Source organism: Eucalyptus grandis, chromosome 10 (assembly GCF_016545825.1).
Source record: "Eucalyptus grandis isolate ANBG69807.140 chromosome 10, ASM1654582v1, whole genome shotgun sequence".
NCBI lineage: Eukaryota > Viridiplantae > Streptophyta > Magnoliopsida > Myrtales > Myrtaceae > Eucalyptus > Eucalyptus grandis.
This window is the reverse complement of record NC_052621.1, coordinates 29138619-29160811: the sequence shown is the minus strand read 5'-3', so window position 1 is coordinate 29160811 and position 22193 is coordinate 29138619. Positions and strand designations below refer to the sequence as shown.

The following is a 22193-nucleotide window of genomic DNA, read 5'->3' as shown; positions in this document are numbered from 1 at the left end:
AAACCCTAACCCCTCCCCCAAAACCCCTGCAACTCCGTCCTTTCCCTCACTAGCCTTTCTCTCTCTAGAATTTCTCTCTCTATCTCTGTTCGTCGATCTGCGCTTCGAGGAGGAAGGGAGGCGGAAGAATGGGGAGCAGCCAGGCGGCGGTCTCGTTCCTGACGAACGTGGCGCGGGCGGCGTTCGGCCTCGGCGCCGCCGGGACGGCGCTGAACGCGTCGCTGTACACGGTCGACGGCGGCCAGCGGGCGGTGATCTTCGACCGGCTCCGCGGGGTCATGGATGAGACGGTCGGGGAGGGGACCCACTTCCTCGTCCCCTGGCTCCAGAAGCCCTTCATTTTCGACATCCGGACGAGACCGCACACCTTCTCTTCCGTCTCCGGGACCAAGGATCTCCAGATGGTCAACCTCACTCTCCGAGTTCTCTCTCGGCCTCAGGTATGAATGCATGCAATCGCAATTTTTTGTGTCTTGATTCGGTTTTGGTTTAACTAGCCGTGTATCAATTGCATTTTGTGAGCATTGAGTCGATGTCAATCTTCAATTTGGAACTTTTCTTGCGATTGATCATAACAATGCGTGGATATGGGTGATTTCCAGGCAGCATATGCTTCTAGTTATACATTTTCTTTAAGGAGTAGTTGGAAGCCTTTTGGATGTCATTTATCTTCAAACGTTTGGAACTGTTTTCTTTATTTCTCTCTTTACATTTAGGGTAAAATTTCTAATTTCGTTGTAGGACCGGCTTTTGGGAATTTTTGTTATTGAGTTCTTTGATAACTTTGTTGGCGAGTATGCAAAAAGTGCAAATTTTATTGGAATAGAGGCAAGATCTTTGCAGTCCGATATGTCATACTGCTCTAGGTAATGACGACTGAGAGTAATTTGTTTTGCAGGTCTCTCGTTTGCCATATATCTTCCGGCACCTGGGTCTCGAGTATGATGAGAAGGTCCTTCCGTCAATCGGGAATGAGGTTTTGAAAGCTGTTGTCGCCCAATTCAATGCGGATCAGCTTCTTACTGACCGACCTCACGTCTCTGCACTGGTTCGAGAGAGCCTTATTCAGCGTGCCCAAGAGTTCAACATCATCCTTGATGATGTGGCCATCACTCACCTGTCCTATGGTGCTGAGTTCTCGAGGGCCGTGGAGCAGAAGCAGGTAGCGCAGCAGGAGGCAGAGCGATCAAAGTTTGTGGTGATGAAGGCAGACCAGGAGAGGAGAGCTGCAATTATCAGGGCAGAAGGAGAAAGTGAGGCTGCAAAGCTGATTTCTGAGGCAACTGCTGCAGTTGGCATGGGGCTGATCGAGCTTAGGAGGATTGAGGCATCAAGAGAGATTGCTGGTACATTGTCGAGGAACCCGAATGTTGCTTACTTACCTGGTGGACAGCAGGCACTGCTGGCACTCAACCCAGCTATGCTTGGTGGACGCTGAACAGGTAATCCGGATAAACTGTCTCTTCAAAATTGATTGAATTTGGGTTTCAGTATTTGGTGAGTATACTTGCCAAGGTTTGATTCTTATGGTGCTGGGTTGTTCTTGTAGCTACTAGTTTGTATTATATTTTGGGTGATATAGAGTATTTTGAGATAACAAGTTTTCTACTTATAGCTTGGGCTGCTGCATGTGCACTTTTGTGGGTTAAGGAGGTCACAAATCTGTGCCTTCTTCGCCAGAATAATTTATAGCTTTACTAGTTTAATGTTAAACACATCATATTAATGAGTGATCCTATAGAAATATGTGATAAGAAAATGTCAGCTTTCGAACGTATTGATTATACTGATCAGAAAGAAGTCGATGTTCTGAAAACCCAACTTTTCCTTATTAGGTTGCTCAGCAAATACCATAGGGGCCCCTCTTTACCAATAGCATCTTCAAAACAACAATGGAATTGACTTCGGTAGTGTATTTACTAATCAATGAAAATGCCCACTTTCCAACATATTGATTATGCCAATCAGAAAGAAGTCAGTGTTCTGAAAACTGCAACTTTTCCTTATTAGGCTGCTTAGCAAATGCCATAGAGGCTCTTCTTTACCAATATCATTTTCACAAGTGCAATGAAATTGACATTTATGTTTTTAAAGATAGACGAACTGAGAGTGAATGTTGTTGTTTGTAATGCAGTATTGCCTTTGTTATTCCAATATTTCAGACTAGTTACTAAAATCTTCATGCCGGAGCTTGTTGATGCTTTTGATAATTTTTTGGGTGGGTGAAATTGCGGCATTGCATGCGCCAACATAAAATCTATGATGACCCTAAGTTGTATGGATTTCCTGATCCGCTAGATTAGCTGCCAGTCTATACCGAGCTGCTCATGGGAGAAACGTCATGTTGTGACTAAGCTTCATGTGCTTCATCTTTTAATGTGATGGCTGCTGGCTTCTCCTGCTTTGCAAGAATTGTGAAAACTGTCGAATTCCTAGGTATGGTTTCACCTGCAGCTAAAAGACTGATATCCTACTTTCCTTTTGTTCGCAGGGCCTTGTGATATAGATTGATGGCATGAGTCCATGTTGCATATTTCCGGAGGTAGAGTTCACAGGGAGTTTTAAGCTCTTTTTTTCTCTTTTGCACCCTTTTGGACAATAAGGGGAATGAAATCTGAAGTGGCAACAGAAATTTGGAACGTTAACTGTGTTGCTATCCTGGGGTGTTCTCACATTCTGAATTAATGATTTTTCAAGTGCTTAAAACTCTCGTGTCGATGCTATTCATGTTTCAGTTCTCATCGTCCAAGCCTGTTTTCTGTGTGTGGTCTGTCGTGTGACAGTTATACGGTTTTTATCTGGCTTATGTTTTAGTGGCTGCATTGTGAAAGGAATTAAATTTTGTCAAAAAAGAGTACGTCATCAGTACAAATCGCGACAGTTTCATCAGATTTACAACGGAAAAGTTGTTAATTATGAGATTATATTGTAATTTTTTTGTAAATCCTTGATGTCATGATTTAGTTGTGAAAAATTTAAGACGATGGCTACGTTTATTTTGCGGGAAGTAAATTATTTGAAAAATGTTTTCTGATGAAATAATAGTTTGAAATAATTAATTAATAAAAGATGTTTTAATTGTCAACAACAATTCATGTAAAAATGTTATTGGATGATGAAAATATTTTTCCATGGTTCATTTGTTAAGTCAAACAAGTGATCATTTTTTTTTAAAAGCATTTTTTAAATCATTCATATTTGACAAAACAAAAGCATCCCGAGTCAAATGTGTTGTCCTTATCCAATTTCAGGACGTTTTTCTCGGTACGGTGCCTTTTATAATAATTGTAGACCTTGAGAAATAGTCGCAAATAAATGAATGATCCTGTATCATTGTCTAAGGCATCTGTTTTGTAGTGCCTTATCAGGCGTTTGGCATTTTTCAGAGATGGATAACTGGTTGAAATCGGATAAATTTTGATGGTTGAGATTTTCTTGTTTTAATCCAAGGGCTCAACAAGTGGAGTTGTTACAATGTCCCCTCAAAATATATGTGTGTGTGTGTGATTTGACTTTCCGCGCTTTGTAAAGAGATAGAGAAGAGTTTTCAAGTGAATTGAAAGTCAAAATAGGACAGACAAAAAAAAAAGTCAAGGGCTTCAACTTGTAAGGTGACAGTGCAATATTGTACCTTTGAAGCCCCTGTCCAATAAAATCCTCTGCTGCAGCTACTTGGGATAACAGGCGGTGCGCTAAGCACTAAGGCTGCATTTAGCTCAAGGTTGGAAGGCAGCAGGCTCCGTGGCATAAGTCCTCTCTTTCAACTTTTACCATAAATGCGAATGCGTGTTTCTGTCTGTCAAATTTAAACCCTCAAGTGGTATCTTTTCTTCATTTATCACTTCCGAGTTCTCTCCTCTTTTAATGACTTAACTTCATTTTCCTATACAACACTAGACTAGAATAGCCATTGTTGAATCAATGAAGTCTTTGTGCCAATCCACTACGGACTGATGTACTTCGCCTTTTTGGTTTGGTTACTTTTTGCGCTTTAATGTAGATTTGTAACTGATTTTTTCTGTAAGCTTGTCGAAATTTATGGTGACGCCGTGCAACCGTACGTGCTATAACTCAAATGATGATTGGATCTGTATGTTGCTCTGTCTGAAAGCCACCAGGGGAGAAAGAAAAGTACAAAGAGGAAAAATCCCCTAAAATTCAAAATTCTGGCTACATCTCATAAAAATCCTAGAATAAATGCGACACATTCATCACACGGCGAAAAAATGGAGGATAAACAGATGGGCTAAACAGCCTATCGACATCATGCAAGCATTAATTTGTCGACCAAAATAGAAGTGACAAAAGGTGTTGACGCCAAAATTGCAATCAGCACTGTAACTTCATTCGTATAGCTTGAAGAATAAAGCAAGGGCACAAAAGTTCCTCAAAAGACTGGTGACATTGCTGCCATAATGAGTAGAAAGAACTCATATTATTCCAAAAAAAAAAACTCTCTGTAAACCATAAAAATGCGTGAGCTCCATCAGGAAATGAAAGAGGGCCGGAAGAAGAAAACCCTCCAACGAGATCCGAGTCAGTCCAGAAATGCTCAGAGTGGAGGCCATGTAGCAGATCAATTCGATTACACGGGAGCTGCAAGAGGAAAAAAAAAAGGAAAGAAACATCGCGGCATAATATTCAAAGAGATTAGAGAGCACATGCAAAGCCGAAAAAGAAGAAGAAGAAGAAGCATATATCCTCATACTGTCTTATGATCTCAACAATCCAACAAACTGAAGAAGTTTAATGCAGATTAGAAAGAAAAACTATGGAAAGGTTGCTTACTTAGATTGCAGTCTGAATTTACCACAAGCTATGAAAATAACCTTCTTTTTCAATAAAAGGCGGCATAGATGATTTCAGCAATTGCTAAGAGCACTTTGGAAAGAACAATTCCAAACTTTCTGAATAGAACAAGGGTGGACTGAGGGTGTAGGCTTGGTGTTCAACCAATTTGTTTTAACGCAAACTACAATACAAAAGGAACAGTAAGGATTTTTACCTGTAACCCCATTCATTGTCATACCAAGAGACAAGCTTCACAAAGTTAGGGCTCAGAGCAATTCCAGCCTCGGCATCAAAGATACTTGACCTATACAAAATGCATACATTTAGGAACCAAGATATGCATGACAACAACATAGAAAATTTAGGCATCGATTGGACTCCACTAAAAGGTATAAATCATCAGGAATTCGAAAATGAGTGAATTAGAGAAGACAAAAATAATGTGACATGAATGGACACGATGTAGGTCTCCTCACCTGTTGTCACCTACAAAGGCGGTCAATACAGCATCCTCATCAATGTAACCAAGAATTCCCTTCAAGTTGCCCTCAGATTCCTCCCTAGAGAGAGACAGAAACAGATAATAAGATGAAAATTAAATTGTAATGCGAGTCCTCATAGAGACGTAGAAACAGAGATGGAAAAAGGATCATAGAACATTCTTGATCTCACTTGATTGCCTCCTTGTTTTCGTCATAAGAAGCAGCCTTCTCAAGTCTCACGGTAAGGTCAACCACTGAGACATCAACAGTAGGCACACGGAAAGCCATTCCAGTCAACTTCCCATTTAGCACCAGAAGCACTTTCCCGACAGCCTGAAAACCAAAAATCAGTACATGGATGCAAACAAGTACATAGACACAAAACAGGATTGCACACTTGAGCAGAGCAACCAAGAGATGGGCACAAGTATTCATTATTCAAAGATTATTAGTACCTTGGCAGCTCCAGTGTTACTTGGAATAATGATAAAAAGAAGCAGCTCTGCCACCTCTCCAGTCCTTCATTGACAGTCCATCAACAGTCTTCTGCGTGGCTACATCACATGAGAGGATATCAATCAACGTTCCACACAGTTCAACCAAAATTGATAGCTCAGCAACTTATGAATGCAATCTAATAGTACTCACCAGTGATGGAGTGGACAGTGGTCATAAGATCCTCAACGATACCAAGTCTATCACTGATGACCTAACAGGTAAAAGTCAGAGATGACAGTGTCAAAAGAAAACCAACTCAAATGATTCGTACAAACCCCTTGACCAAATTAGACACCAAAATACCTTGGCCAATGGAGCAAGGAAGTTGGCAGTGAAGCTAGCATTGGAGACAATGTCGAGGTCAGGTGTGTATTCCTTCTCATTGACACCCACAACAAACACGGGAGCATCCTTGCTAGGGACAGAAATGACAACCTTCTTTGCGCCACCCTATCAGTCATATCATACAGCAACTTGAGAATGTGCAGAGTTTATCATGACGAGAGGTGAAGAAGTTGTGTCCACTTCAAAAACAAGCACCGTTTAAAATCTATTTTAGACAAGCTTTGCAAAGTAGAACTCAGAAAAGGTTGGAAACATGTCATTCTCCCAATAAACTAGTGTGTTGACAAGTTCAGCCAAAGATTGCTTAGGTTTAAAAAAGAGAATGGCTTAGAGAGAAAAACTAAAGATTCTAAAATCTCTCTTTAAGCTATTTTGCATATTCCACTTGAATAAATATGGGGAAGAGACAAAAAGTGATGGCCAATATTATTTCTTACAAAGTTAATATGCAACTAAAGCAACATATTTAAAATGAATTCAAGCAAAAAATCAGTTACAATTTGAGGAAGATCATCTGAGAAGCACCTATACCATTAAACTGAACCACGATGTACCTACTTTTAACTTCACCAACAGGTGCGGACAACAAACTTTCGATCAAGCAGCAGCTTTGTCCTATTGGTGGAAACTCCAGTGGATTCAATAATGAATTCAGCCGCAGTCTCACCCAATGGGATCTCCTCAGGGTTTCTGATGAAATAATATCAACTCTCAGATATCTTACTTGCTCAAGAATCCAATGAGGAATAAAGATCACAGCTAAAAAGCTGAAAAAAAAGACTGAGGTTGTGAGCTTACCTAAAACCGAAGACAGTGATTGGCTTCTCATCGAAGAGAAGGGTTTTGGAGTCCTGGAGCTTGATACCATGAACACTGGCGTACTTGGACATGTAGGTCTGGACAAATTCCATACAACACCACTGGTAAAGAGATGCTTATTTCCAAAGCATAGTGATATGCTACAAGCATGTTACAGACAAGTAGCACAAGATCCTATCACATTCTAGTAGTCTAATAACATAGTTTCCGACCAAACTTAATAATGATGGCACAAAAAAGATTTTTGAGTGCTAAACAACCAGACGTAATCTCACTAAGCCGGACGAAAGGATCCCAACTCCTTTACAGGCCACTCCAGCCTCAGTTCAGCCTTCAATCAAAAGCAGTACGAGAAATTGTTCAAAAACGACCGATCTCAAAACTACTTTGACTACAAGCTCGTCAATTCAAAGAGTTCATAGCAATCATTATGACGCAGCACACAAAAACGCACATACACGCACACATGAAGCAAAAGTACCACGGAGTGGGTGGTGATGAAGGGGTCGTTGGGCCGACGTCATTGCCGGCAACAAACAAGCATAGTTATGTGCCATAAGCATGTCACAAACAAGCAGCACAATATCTTATCACATTCTAGTAAAGTCTACCAACATAGTTTCCCACATAAAATTTCATATGACAGCACTAAATCAAGCAGCTCGACAACTTCTGGTGGTAAGCAGACGCTGATTTCCAAAGCATAGTTATGTGCCATAACATGTCACAAACAAGCAGCACAATATCTTATCACATTCTCGTAGAGTCTATCAACATAGTTTCCCACATAAAATTTCATATGACAGCACAAAGTCGAGCAGAAGCCCCCATTCAACAAACTTAATCCATTGCTTACTCTTGAAAATGATTTTTGACTGCTAAAGAACCAGATGTAGGGATCTCACTAAACCAGACGAAAGGAGCACGACTCCTATCCAGGCCAGTCTCAGACCAGGCTTCTATCTCAAGCGGTACCACAAGTCGTTCAAAACCGACCGATCTCAAAACAAATTGGCCTTCGAGCTCGTCGATTCAACAAGCTCATAGCGATCTTCGTGCACGTAGCATCACCACGCAGCACACAAACACACACATACGCACGCACGCACGGACGAGCGAAGCAATAGTACTACGTTGTCGGCGGTGATGAAGGGCTCGCTGACGGCGACAAGCTCGACGTCGTCTCTTTGGAGCTCGACTCTGGCGGTGAAGCAGCCGGTCCCACAGAATTCTTAGCACCAAAAAAGGGAAAAAAAAAGCGATCGACAAGGCCTACGATAGAGATAACACGGAAAATGGAAATATCGACCAACACGGCAGAGCTCATATCACATACCGACGGTCCCGGTCTTGGCCTTTCCCATTGCAAATCCAGATGAGCGAAGCATCGAAAACGAGAGAGAAGAGGACCCCGAGAGAGAACAGATAGACTCACGTAGAAAGAGATATGCATGTGGGAGAGAGGGAGAGAGAGAGAGAAGAGCATGGGTCCAACCCAATCTTTGTCACGGCATGGCCTAGGGAGGAAAGGAAAAGGATGGGCGGCTCGGACCATGTGGATGTCCTCACATGCACATGGACATCCATGTGAAAAAGGATGGGAGGAGAGACATTGCCTCATGGAACCGCTCTACTCTTTTTTTCTAAATTCATCCCGGATTCATCCCCGTACGTGCCATGTTCCCAGTCCCTACCATGGAAAAAACATCACTTTCCCTCCTCAACTAAATCTCGAAAAAGAGAAAAGAAAAAAAAAATGATAAAAAGGAAAGGATCATGCTGCAAAATGGGTTGAAAGAATTTTGGCTTCTTCTGGGCATTAGGCCACCAACCTTTTCTCCTTCCCTCCCAAACCCAACTTAAAAAAAACCCATTTTCCTTATTGCCCCACTCTTTGGCTTCTTGCATGACTCGCTAGATCCGAGGCATCTAAACCTAGTGATGAAACCCCAATTGATAGGACAAGTGAAAAACATAGAACATTTTATTCATTGCTCTCTGATTAAAGTTGATTAGCAGGGGGTCGCATGATTGTCCCTCACCCCCAACACCTCCACATGAAATTCTCTAGGCCATGATTGGCTTTGACTGCTTTTTCTCTTTCCCCTTTCTTCAGCCTTTCCTTTTTCTGTCGGAAGATCTACTCCTTCTGACTCCAAGTTAAAAAATCTACCCTCTTTTTCACCCCTCTGCTTTGCAATTTGCTAATTGCTAGGATGGATGCCTTTGCCAAATGTGCAATTTTGTGCCACCACTTTTTATACTGCCCTTTTATCTTTTTGAAAGATTTACAGCAGAGTTAATCTGCCACTCATAAGATCCGTTTTTTTTTTTTTTTTTACATGCCTGTGTAGTTTCTCCTCAGGAAGTGCCACTCTCACAAGTTGCAATGCTTTGGGAGTGTTAACAGTATTTCAGACTTTCATCAAAATGGACATACTTTCACTCTGGACATGAATGCGATGCACACTTCTTGTCAAGGGTTGCTCCTCTCATCTCTCATAAAGGGGGCTTCCTTCTCTCGATGCCGAGCACGACAAACCCCTCGGTCGATGCTCTCGTTAGGCTTGGAGAAGAGGGAACGAAGAAAGTTGGGAAGGCCAGAACTGTAGGAGTGCAACGTTTCGATCAAAAAGTAGAGGAGGCGAGGAGGATCTGCACCTGTGATCGCATTTCCATGACATGATAGCACTTTTACGAAAGTTAAAAAGAAGATGAGACTTCCACCTGCGAGAAAAAGGAAAAAGAGAGAAAAAGAAAGCCGGATGACTATTCAAATTTCAAGGTGGATCAAAATAGTGACTTTTCGCACCTTCTCTTTTTCCTTCATTAACCCCAGCCTCGGGTTAACACAACCGGAGGAGCTGGTTAAATTCCCTTTGCCTTTACAGCACCCGAGTTTTCCGGCGCAAATCAACGGCCCAGATGTCCAATTTTTATTATCAGTTTGGTGTGTCGGGAAGGTAGAAAGGCACAATGCGTTAACGGTGCGTGATCTGCAATTCCACTATCATCACTTCCATTTTCGAAAAACAACCCTAAAAAATTGAAGACATCTGGACTGCTATGTTTATGTAGGAAATTAACGAGAAATAATTAATAAAAGTTCATGGTTTCTGGAAAATATTCGTGGAGATATGCAGAAAACCTAGCGGTGCATAAGAACAAACTCTATAAGAGGCTTTAAGGATTTGCAAATATAATTATTGTGATGTTGATCAATGACCAAGAATGAGGAGTACAATAACATTAGCGTTGATGGTAATCAAGTAGGACAGCCTTTCTGTAAAAATTGTTTAGGTATCATATAGATTTCAAACAACCGATAATAAAAAATCTAAAAATTTGCATGGTAAGTTAGGACTACTTAACTCTTGGCTAATTGAGCTAGACAATCACATTCTAGCCCTTTTCCTGGACTCTTACTTCATACAACGGTAGTGAAAAACATATAGTATGTACCGCAAGGAGGATTTTTTTCTTTTGGTTGAAACGAAAATTTTCACTTCACTTGAAACAACATCTCCTTTTTTGAACTCCACAATGCCCTTCCTTAATTTTTCTCCAATGGGCTTCAAAGGGTTTGTTTTGAACGATTTTAAACTTCAAGTTGACATTACTTCCATTAAATCGAATATATTTCAGTGCTGATAAATTTATATTAGTTCTTAAAATTTGAGGGTTTCTTTTGTTCTTTCACTCTTGGATTAACCATGATTAGAGTGTGGCGATTAATGTAATGTCTAAACCATGAATCATATGATCCATGGAATATTACTTTTTGTTTAGTCATGTCAAATCAAAGTACATAAGCGACATAATGTCAACTTAAGCATTCTTTTCGGTGCTTCTAACCATGGAAGAGGAACTTAATTATTTAGACATGCAATATATTAAGTGGAAAATCTGCACCAAGAGATTTTTCTCTACTGTTCAAGTATCCATGCGACATAATTGAGTATTTGTTCAATCCATCAGCACGGGGGAAGATCAGTCTTGAATAAAAGAAGAGCTATCATCTTGGACAGATAGACTACTTAACAGAAGAAAAAAGAAAGGAATTCCTTGCCCTATTATCAATGTATAGATAGCTATCTCTCGAGCATAAGTTTAAGTTCAACCTTAATGGGAAAATAAAATGGTGACTACGAGTGTAATAGGAGCATCTGTCGACAAAAGGATCATCCTAAGATGATCACCTCATGGCTATTGAGAACGAATCAATCATATGGTTCTATTTCTCAATCTTTTTTACTTGCTCCTATAGAACCAAGGTAAAAAAGATGGAAACAAATCAATCATTCACAACAACTAATGAAGGATTCCTCAAATGAGTTGTGAACCAAGTGTAAGCAAAGGATTCAATCCAACCCCAAGCGTACCTAGGTCTACCCTATTTTCTAATTGTAGAATCGGTTGTTCAACTTAATAGAATCAACAACAACCGAAATGCTGCACACCTTCAAAGAATTTCTTCTATATGTTCTTCTATATGTTATATATAGGGTAAGAAATTATAGTGGTGAATCTTACAAATCAAAACTAATTCTAGTAGTCCTAATTAAGGAAAAGAAATGTATATATTCTAGTCCTCCCCATTGAGACTAGCACTGGTATTGGCTTATTCTCTAGAGGTACTGGAACTACACTCGAACTGGCTGGCCATCAAAGGTTCTAAACGCTAGAGTAGATCCTAAAGAGATCCTGTTTCCTTATGAATTTATCTTGAATCGAGATTTTTTGGCTCAACTTTATCCCAGCTGTGTCAGGAAAGCACCCCATTTTTTACTTTGAATTGGTCAAAATATGCAAAATTTCTTATTTTTCGTGGTGGATTAGATCCAATAACTGGGGTTTATGGCTGATTGATATTGCTTATCATTAATTGTTTTCTTGATAGTAGGTCACATGCATAGGATCAACTGGAGCATTGGTCATGACATAAAAGATATTATTCATTAAATTATTCCATCAAAGTCATTTGATGAGTCATTTAATATACTTGGAATAATTTAATGAATAATTGAAGAAACAATCCGTCAAACTTATGATCATGCCTAGATCTATGGATCTGAATAATTTCATGGACAGATGCTTTTAAAAAGCAAAAGCAATTTCAGGGAGGAAGCGTAACAAAGGTGGACATCATCCTCTCGAAAAGTAAGTGACGTGCTTGGACATCATTGGCCCACACCATGTCTACTTATTATTATACTTGTAGAAGTTTCAGTTCAATTGCTTTGAGTTGATAATGATGACAATCGGCTTTTCGATCATTGATTTGGGAGTACATGATTATAGGTGATCATACTTAATTTTTCCTAGACAATATCATCAAGCCCCATCGATCTTCTTCACCTCTATGAGTATTTTTCATGATGCTCAGAAGAGAAGGTGATAAGGGGGGACTTGACTTATGAGGATTAAGGTTGAAATGACGTTCATGCCCCGACTAGTGGATGGAACAGAAGACCCACTTCGAATTCAATTCAAAAACGTATTAAAAATAAAAACAAAAATATGAATGCGCTAATTTTGATTTTTGAGAGAGGAGGATGGGCTAAGGAAGCTACGTTGCTTTGCCGTCCGTCCGAGTCTTCAATTAATGCCGATGGTCATTGAATCTGGTGAAGTTGACGTCTGTGTGTCTAGATAGAGAGAGAGAGAGAGAGAGAGAGAGAGAGAGAGAGAGATTTAATTAGCCATTCGTTTTAGTTTTTTTTTCGTGCGGTTGGCCTGATCTGCACAGCTTGGATCGGGGTCGCTAGTGTAGTTCAGCCTGTCATTGATGGCATGTGGCGAAAGGAATGACTAAGGGCGAAGGCGAGGAGGGCGTCAATTTGAAATCTAGGAAAAAGCCAAAAAAATGCATGGGGCTTTGTAATCTAGGATAGGTTCGATCCTTGTCGCTTTCAACGCCTTCGAAGGCTGAAGCAATGTGTTCATTACTTTTATTTATGAACACTTCTTGAGAATTTAAAGATTATATGATTTTTCTTCTTAAGAAACCTAGGAGCACGAACGCCATGAGCTAATAAGATGGAGTCTCATTCTACACTTTAGCAGCTGGTGTTGACGTGAATGCCGTATGAACTAGATTAGTATCAATGTGAAAAAATTTAATACTAAATTAATCCAATTAAAATGTTTAGGATTAAATTAGTACTAATGTCATAAATCTTTGACTTTTTTTTGTATTTTTCCTCTTAAAGTGATGAGCAAATGAATGTTGTTTCACAATTGGGAGTAACTGGACATTTAAGGTGTCAAGAACTCGAGGATCATATAAGGCCATATTAAAATGAGGAAAATGGGTAATTAGGCTTTGATTTGATTTGATGTCATTGGGGCTTTGTGTTGTATACTACATCACATGTGCAGTCATTATCCCTGTCCTCCCTTCCCTAGAAAGGGGTTTCGTAGGTTGTGTTAGGATTTTAAAGGTTGTGTTATGTGACACACTTCTTCTCATTTTCACCTTTTCCATAATATTTAAAAGAAAGATTTTCTAAAATCTGAAAAATTATGAACCGTTTATATAAATCTTACGTACCAAAATTTCTATAGATAACAAAGTGTTTCAGATACGTCACTTGTAATGTCAGAAAATGGAAGAGACGAGTGACTTAAAAATAAAATAAAATAAAACAAAAGCATACACCGCCAGCGTAAAGCAAATTTGAAACGAGTGCCTTTGGCACCCCTTGATTTAAGGATCATGACTGCCCATTGCATTAAATAAAGGGCGTGCAAAACCACCAATGTAATGAGTGAGTTTCAAATTGCCATAATATCTGCATGTGTTGTCAAATACTTATGCTATGATATATCACCCATAATTATATCAAACGGGGTTTCATTAACTTAAATGAATTTTTGTGCAAAAGAAAAATTCTTTATTCAACATATTCAATATGATATTTTGCTGTTGTAACATGTCGAAAACTAATCATTATTTCGTTGAATTCCTGAGTAACCTCCTTCGAATAAGAATGTTTGTTCCCCCGGGTGCTTCCCAAATAGAAAGACAAACAATGACCAAATTTAGCAGAAAAAATCAGTTAAAATATACATTAAAAGCGCTAAAATAACCAAACCAGATGATGACTCGTTCGTTAAGGGTGTTTGTGGACTTATCGAACGACTCATCATTTGTCGATCATCGTCCTACTTTGAAGGACCGGCCGCCCTCTCTTCCCTCTTCTCTTTTCCCCGTGCTCACTCAAGGTGCATGCCCAAATTTCACATGCCTCATCTGAAGTTCACAAGCTCTTCTGTGGCCAGTCACCAGCCTTTGCCGTGGCGGCAACTGCCTAAAGAAGAACGAGGAAAATGAAAGAAGAAAAAAGGAATAAATAAATAAATAACAAAAAAGAAAATTATTTTAATCTCTTTAGATATAGGAATTCATTTTCCTAAATTTATGCATAAATATTTTCATTGATTAGAAAGTGTTTTCATATAATTAGTAATTTTCCGCAAACAAACGGATGAAGGTCCAGAAAATCAATTTCCGGAAAACAATTTCACCACACAAACAAACTAAGCTTTGTTTGTTTTGAGAAAAATGAACACTTTAGAAAATATTTTCTTAAAAATAATCGTTTGTATCGCTTATAAAAGTAAATCGACAAAAATTATTTTGATTGTTTACAAAATTATTTATATATGAACTATTGAAAATGAAAATATTTTTTATTGATTAATTATTTCAATAGAAAATACAAGAGCCCAGGGGCAAATGGATTGTTGATCGTTTTTGATTGGGATATTTTTAGCGCTTTAATGTGCAAAAGCCCTAACTCCTTTTAAGAATCCTAAAACCTCTCCCATTTCGTCTCCTGGTTTCACTCACTCATTTTCCGTCTTTTTTCAGACATAAGATTACAGTTAATAAAAATGATCGTCCTCCTACACAACAACAAAAATTTTAGGCATAGTAATTTTCCAAAAAAACTTACCTTCCACATGATTTAGAAGTTACATACAAAATTACGATTGGATACAAAATTTCAATTTTTTAATACTTAGACTGTTATTCGCACACGAAAAATACAATGATATGACATCGAATATATTCTCTGGATTCCCCAAGTTATCAAAATCATGAGATAACCTCGTGAAATTTACTTGGAAATTTTCACACAAGTCAGAACTTTCTGTACCAAATACCTCTATGATCTCCAGGACACCCATAAATTGTAGCCTTACGCCACAAATTAAGACCATCATCCCAAAAAGAATGGCTCCATTTGAAACAAACCGAACCCTCATGCGAGGGCTCGAGCCCTTCAGAGGATTGTTGTCATCGAAAGTAAAATAATCGACATTGCAGTGAAATAAATTACCAAATCTGTAGGCCAACTGCATTCAAATTGATTGGAGAATAAGGACGGGAACATAAGTTTCTCATAAAACGGTCACCCACTATGGTGAACGCTGCCATAATATAAGTGGAAATCCAAAAGTATCGCTCTAATCCTTAAAATGCATGACATTACATCGACAAGTTAAAGACGGCCAAAGAAAAGAAAGCTCTCTAACGAGATCCCAGTCAGTCCGGAAATTATCCAAGATCGGAGGCCATGTGGCAGATCAAGTCAATAACACGAGAGCTGCAACGACAAAAGTAAAAGAAATAGCAGCAGTTCAGCGACATCTTTGCACAGAGAGAGAGAGAGAGAGAGAGAGAGAGAGAGAGCATGCTAAGGCAAAAAAAGAAAGAGTGGATTAAAGAGGATAATCAAGAGCGCATCATTATTAACATAATGAAAGTCTACTCACCTTTTGTCACCTACGTAGTCAGTCGATACAACATCGTCATAAGCGTAACCAAGAAATCCTTCCATGTTGCCCTCAGATTCCTCCCTAGAGAGAGACAGAAACAGATAATAAGATGAGAATTAGATTGTAAGGCAAGTCCTAGGGAGACAGAAAAAGAGAGGTGGCACAAAAAAAAAAAAAAATCATGGAACATTGTGGATCTCACTTTATTGCAGCCCCATCTCATCGTAAATAGCAGCTTTCTCGAGTCTCACAGTGAGGTCAACCACTGAGACATCAACCGTAGGCAAACCGAAAGCCATTCCAGTCAACTTCCCGTTCAGTGCCGGAAGCACTTTCCCAATAGCCTCAAAACCAAAAGCCAGTACATTGATGTAAACAAGTAGCCTTACAAATACATACATTTACCCCAACAAAACAGGAGTGCAATCAAGAGATGGGCACAAGTATTCACTAGTCACAGATTATTAGCACCTTGGCAGCTCCCGTGCTTCTTGGGATAATGTTAATAGAAGTAGCTCCATCTACAGTCTTCTGTGTGGCTGCATCGCATGAGAGGTGTATCAATTAACGTTCCACACAGTTCAACCAAAATTGATGGCTCAGTAACTTATGAATGCAATATCATAGTACTCACCATTGATGAAATGGAAAGTGGTCATAAGACCCTCGATGATACCAAATCTGTCATTGATGACCTAACAGGTAAAAGTCAAAGATGATAGAGTGCCAAAAGAAAACCGACTAAAATGTTTCGTACAATCCCCTCGACCAAATTGGACACCGAAATACCTTGTTGGCTAATGGAGCAAGGCAGTTGGTAGTGCAGCTAGAACTGGAGACAATGTCGAGGTCAGATGTGTATTTCTTCCCATCGACACCCACAACGAACACGGGAGCATCCTCGCCTGGGGCAGAAATGACAATTTCCTTGGCACCACCCTATCAGTAATATCGTACGGTAACTTGAGAGTAAGTAGAGTTCATCATGACAAGAGGTAAAGAAGTTGTGTCCGCTTCAAAAACACACGCTGTATAAAATCTCTTCTCGACAAGGTTTACGAATTACAACTTAGAAAAGGTTAAAAACTTGTCAGTTTCCCAATAAACTAGTGCGTTGACAAGTTCAGCCGAAGATTACTCAAATAAAAAACGAGAATGGCATAGAGAAAAACTAAGTATTCTAAAATCTACTTTTAAGCTGTTCTGCAAATCAACTTGAATAAATACGGGGAAGAGACAAAAAATGATGGCCGATGTGCTTTCCCAAGAAGTTTACACGCAACTTGACACAACATATTTAACGCGAAATTAAGCAAAAAAGCAGTTACGATTTAGAGAAGATCATCTGAGAAGCACCTTACGGATCATTCCGCTAAACTTAGATTTGATTTACTTTAACTTCAGCCACGCGCCAGATGCTCTATATCAAAAGAGAAGCTGATAACAAACCTTCAAATGGGCAGCAGCTTTATCCATATCGATGAAAACTCCAGCGGATTCAACGATGACTGCAGCCCCGTCTTGCCCAATGGGATCTCGTTAGGGTTTCTGATGAAATGATTACCCATTTGCTCAAGAATCTGATGAGGAATAAAGACCACGACCAAATCTGAAAAACAAAACCAAGGGTGTGAGTTTACCTACTACCGAAGATAGCAACTGGCTCCGGCAGGTGGAGACGGAGGCGACCGTACGTCTTCCTTTGCCACAACGAGGCTATGCAATCCGATCTCTCTAGAATTACGCTCAGGATGCCTCTCTCCTTGAGGCACGCTGCTACGGAGAGCCCCAAGGGCCCTGCACCGACTATTATGGGGCCGGAAACGCACACGCAACTGCCAGAACTCTTGCTCATTCTCCAGTTGGCAAAGACGGCGACTGACTTCTCGCCAAAGGGAAGCACCTTAGAGTCCTGGACTTTGAGCTTGCGGTTCTTCCATTGACCATGAACACTGTCGTACTCGAACGTATTAGTCTGGACGATTCCATACAACATGACCACCGGTTAGCAGATGCAGATTTCCAAAGCATAGTTATATGCCATAAGCATGTCACGGACAAACAGCACAAGATCTTATCACATTCCGGTAGATTTTACTAAAAAAGTTTCCCACATAAAATTTCATATGACAGCACGAAATCAAGTAGAAGGCCCGATTCGACAATTTCAACCCATCGCTTACTGGAGATAAAATCTTGAAAATGATTTATGAGCGCTAAAGAACCAGATGTAGGGATCTCACTAAACCAGACGAAAGGAGCACAACTCCTCTCCGGGCCAGTCCAGATTCAGACCAGGCTTCTATCTCAAGCGGTACCGGAAGTCGGTCAAAACCGACCGATCTCAAAACTACTTTGACTATGAACTCGTCGATTCAACGAGCTCATAGCGATCGTCGTGCAGGTAACATCACGACGCAGCACACAAACACACACATACGCACGCAGGCGTAGACGAGCGAAGCAAAAGCACCATGTGGTTGGTGGTGATGAAGGGCTCGTTGACGGCGACGAGCTCGACGTCGTCTCTTTGGAGCGCGACTCTGGCGGTGAAGCAGCCGGTCCCACCGAATTCTGAGCACCACAAAAGACGCGATCGAAGGCCTACGATCAGGAGCAAACACAGAAAATGGAAATATCGACTGACACGGCAGAGATCATATCACATACCGTTGGTCCCGGTCTTGACCTTTCCCATTTCAAATCGAGATGAGCGAAGCATCGAAAACGAGAGAGAAGAGGACCCCGAGAGAGAACAGATAGACTAACGTAGAAAGAGAGATGCATATGGGAGAGAGGGAGAGAGAACATTGACTGCAAGTGCGTGGTATCTCGCCAACGAGCCCCTCTCATCTCTTATAAGGAGGGGCCGCCGTCTCTCGACGACGAGCAGGACGACCCCCTCGCTAGATGGCTCGGTTGAGAGAAGAGGGAAAGAATGATGGTGGGGCGGATGGTGTTGAGTGGAGTTGAAAGGAAGGAGAGAGAAGGGAGGATGATGTTGAGAGAGGAGGAGCTGCAGCTTTGGTTTGGTCGCATTATCACGATGGGACTTTTCGTACGACCCAGAAAAAAAAAAAACATTATGGGACTTCCATTTGTGGGAAAAAGAATAAAAGGGCGAAAAAGAAAGCCGATGGACCCAAGCAATCAAGCATTGACTCTTCACATCTTCATCTTCTGCTTTTCCTCCTGATTTAATGTAGCCTACCCTAACCCCAGCCTCGAGTTAACACAACCTCGGGTTAAGGACATGGTGAGAGTTCCATCTGTGAGACAAAGTAAAAAGGGAAAAAAGAAAGCCGATGGACCGTATCGAGTCTTCACACCTTCTGTCTTTCTTTCTGTTTTACTGTAGTCTACCCTAACCCCAGCCTCGGATTAACACAACCAGAGACGCTGGTTAAATGCCCTTTGCCTGGACAGCACCCGAGTTTTCCGGCGCAAATCAACGGCCGACATGTCCAATTCTTATTATCAGTTTGGTGTGTCAGGAAGCTAGAAAGCTCAACGTGTGAACGCTGCGTGATTTGCAATTCCATTAGTATCACTTCCATTTTCTAAAACGACCCCAAAAAATTGAAAACATCTGGAGTGCGCTGAAAATGTAGGAAATTAATGAGAAATGGCTAATAAAAGTTCATGGTATCTGGAAGATATTCCTGGAGATATGCAGAAACCCTAGCGGTACATAGAGAACAAACTCTACAAGAGGCTTTAAAGATTTTGCGAATATAGTTACTGTGATGTTGATCAATGACCAAGAATGAGGAGTACCACAACATTAGCCTCGATGGTAATTGAGTAGGACAGCTTTTCTGTGAAAACTGTTTAGGTATCATACAGATTTCAAGCAATTGATAGACAAATCTAAAAATTTTCATGGTAAGCTAGGACTACTTAACTCTTGGCTAATTGAGCTAGATGATCACATTCTATCCATTTTTCTGGACTCTTACTTCAAACACCGGTAGTGAAAAACAATATAATATGTACCGTGAGGAGGATTTTTCTTTTGGTCGAAATGAAAATTTTCATTTCACATGAAACAACATCTCCTTTTTTGGACTCCACACAGCCCTTGCCTTAGTTTTTCTCCAATGGGCTTCAAAGGGTTTGTTTCAAACGATTCTAAACTTCAAGTTGACATTACTTCCATTAAGTTGAATATGTTTTTTTTTTTTTTTTTTTTGTTGGTAAAAAAAGTTGAATATGTTTTAGTGCTGATAACTTTATATTAGTTCTTAAAAGTCGAGGGTTTCTTTTGCTCTTTCACTCTTGGATAAACCATGATTAGACTGTGGTGATTAATGTAATGTCTGATTTATCATCACTCTTTGATTAACCATGAATCATATGATTCATGCAATAATATTTTTTGTTTAGTTCTGTCAAATTAAAGTACATAGCAAAATAATGCCAACTTAAGCATTCTTTTTGGTGCTTCTAACTATGGAAGAGGAACTTAATTATCTAGACATGCATTATAGTAAGTGGAGAATCTGCACCAAGAGATTTTTCTCTCCTGTAAGTGGAAAATCTGCATTATAGGTTACTTGTTGTTTCAAATCAAGTATCCAAGCGGCGTAATTGAGTACACTGCATGTGCGTCCCAACCTTGGTTTTTCTTTTTCAGCTTTTGGTCGAGGTCTTTACTCCTCGTCAGGTTCTTGAGCCAGTGGGTAATCGTTTCATCAGAAACCCCGAGGAGATTCCATGGGGTGAGACTTGGGGCCCCATTCATGCAAGCGCATAAGCCAGATGTGATAAAAAATTAATTTGAGATAAATTTGTCGCAGATTGTCAATTTAGGATTTTTCATAATATTAATCCGCTACTCCCCCATGAAGCAACTTCATAGACACAAGACCACATATGGACCGTATACTGTTGTACAGACTTATGATTGGCATAATCAGGCCAAATTCAAAGCTTGATTAGAGAGTCGTGGGGTAATTTTTTCTATGACATGCAGCATAGCATGCCCGCATTTTTGTCCCATGTACAAATTTTGGACTGAAAAAAAAAAAAAACTTAAGCAAAGTGTGTCGACAATGGTATTAGGATGCTGACACGTGGCCATTAATTTTTTAAATCTAGTCAGGAAATTAATTTCTCATTTCTTAGTTCTCATATGGAACTTTTTAGATGAAGTCTGAGATTGCAATCCCTTATTGGGTTTGCTTTGTATGTTAGTTAGGTAGCCAATTGTGATGTTTTGATAACCACATTGAGACAATATATCACATCCACTTAGATCTGTTTAGGAACAAAAATTTCCTAATTAAACAAAATATTGCACGTAAAAGAAAATCCAATGGAAGAACCTAAAGGGTAGCCCCTAAAGTAATCAAATCGTGCCGCCCAGCTAAAACCCCCCCTTCGTTGGTAAAACCTAACGAAAGATGGGCATGAGGACTTGTGAATGTCTTTAAAGTGATGAGCAAATGATTGTTGTTTCGCATGAACGTATATTTCTGGGCAAAGATTTGATTGATTCGATGTCAGTGGGGCTTTGTCTTGATTCGATGTCAGTGGGGCTTTGTCTTGCCCCCCCTTGCTTGGGCGCTCATCATGGTTCTCTCCTCTCTTTTTTCCCCTTTGGCTTGGAAAAAATGGGGAGACAAGAAGATGGAGGGTGACACGTGAGGGTCCCCCTTTTTTGGTTGGTAGAACCTAACGTGACTCGCCTTTTTATTGAGGACTTCTAGCCATTTTTCAAAAATTAATCTTTTTGTCGAATCATGGTCTTGTCGTTTTTCGGGCTCCACTTATGAATTTATCGAGGCGGGCGACGGACGAACTTGACACTCATTCGTCTTTCCTTTCAATGAGTACTCCATTTAGCAAACAAGTGAGAGATGTAAATGTCCATGATCGGAAACTTAACTACGCTAATGGATTATGACTTAATTGCGGTAAACGAGTTATTTCTGTAGAACTCCTTAGGTTTGCTGGGTTGTCCAATTTTGAGATATGTAGAAGGATAAGAAAAAAGTCTCATTGATTCTCCGCAAGGACCGGATTGCCAAAATCACGCATCTTTCTTTGTTCAATAATTAACCCACTTGAGAGGAACATTTTGTCTTTCTCAAACGTTCCGTGAGGAACAGGCTTGCGCTCTTGTTATCCCCTCTTCCCAATTCGTCATCGATCTTGCTTTTGAACTAGGCAGTGCTCATCTTCAAGAAGCAATCTCCAACTACCCCAATTTCAAAATCATCTTCATGGGCCGCCTAATTTTATTCCGTTCATTAATGACTCATTTCTTCTGAATCAATCACGTAGCATCAGTCGAAACAAAGAAAATAACATGCAAAAGGGTTTAGAATTAACTGAAATTCATAATAATAATAAAAAAAATGGATGAATTGTAATTTCGTAGTCTTGATCCCTTTCCTTGATGCTTTCTGCTTTTCATTATGTTTGGCAAGCTAGAAAAAATGGTGGGAAAGGAAAATTTGAGTAGGA

General features: G+C 40.0%; 2 protein-coding genes and 1 pseudogene across 2 annotated transcripts; 1 reads left to right on the top strand and 2 right to left on the bottom strand.

Annotated features, from left to right (window-relative positions):
• Nucleotides 1–38: 38 nt before the first annotated feature.
• Nucleotides 39–2813, top strand: LOC104422676 (prohibitin-3, mitochondrial). Its single transcript, XM_010035071.3, has 3 exons — nucleotides 39–440; nucleotides 899–1442; nucleotides 2492–2813. The coding sequence occupies exons 1-2, from the start codon at nucleotides 129–131 to the stop codon at nucleotides 1436–1438; spliced, it is 852 nt and encodes a 283-aa protein (XP_010033373.1). The 5' UTR covers nucleotides 39–128; the 3' UTR covers nucleotides 1439–1442; nucleotides 2492–2813.
• A 1510-nt stretch (nucleotides 2814–4323) lies between these two features.
• On the bottom strand, nucleotides 4324–8394 carry LOC104423921 (annotated as a pseudogene).
• Nucleotides 8395–15305: 6911 nt separating this feature from the next.
• Nucleotides 15306–18680, bottom strand: LOC104423920 (glyceraldehyde-3-phosphate dehydrogenase GAPC2, cytosolic). The gene is given in 11 exon segments (XM_039303844.1): nucleotides 15306–15550; nucleotides 15720–15803; nucleotides 15925–15937; nucleotides 15940–16066; nucleotides 16194–16261; nucleotides 16357–16417; nucleotides 16512–16661; nucleotides 17172–17257; nucleotides 17568–17697; nucleotides 18196–18296; nucleotides 18393–18680. Coding segments are annotated over 11 exon segments (921 nt in total). The 5' UTR covers nucleotides 18445–18680; the 3' UTR covers nucleotides 15306–15501.
• Between the last annotated feature and the right edge of the window lie 3513 nt (nucleotides 18681–22193).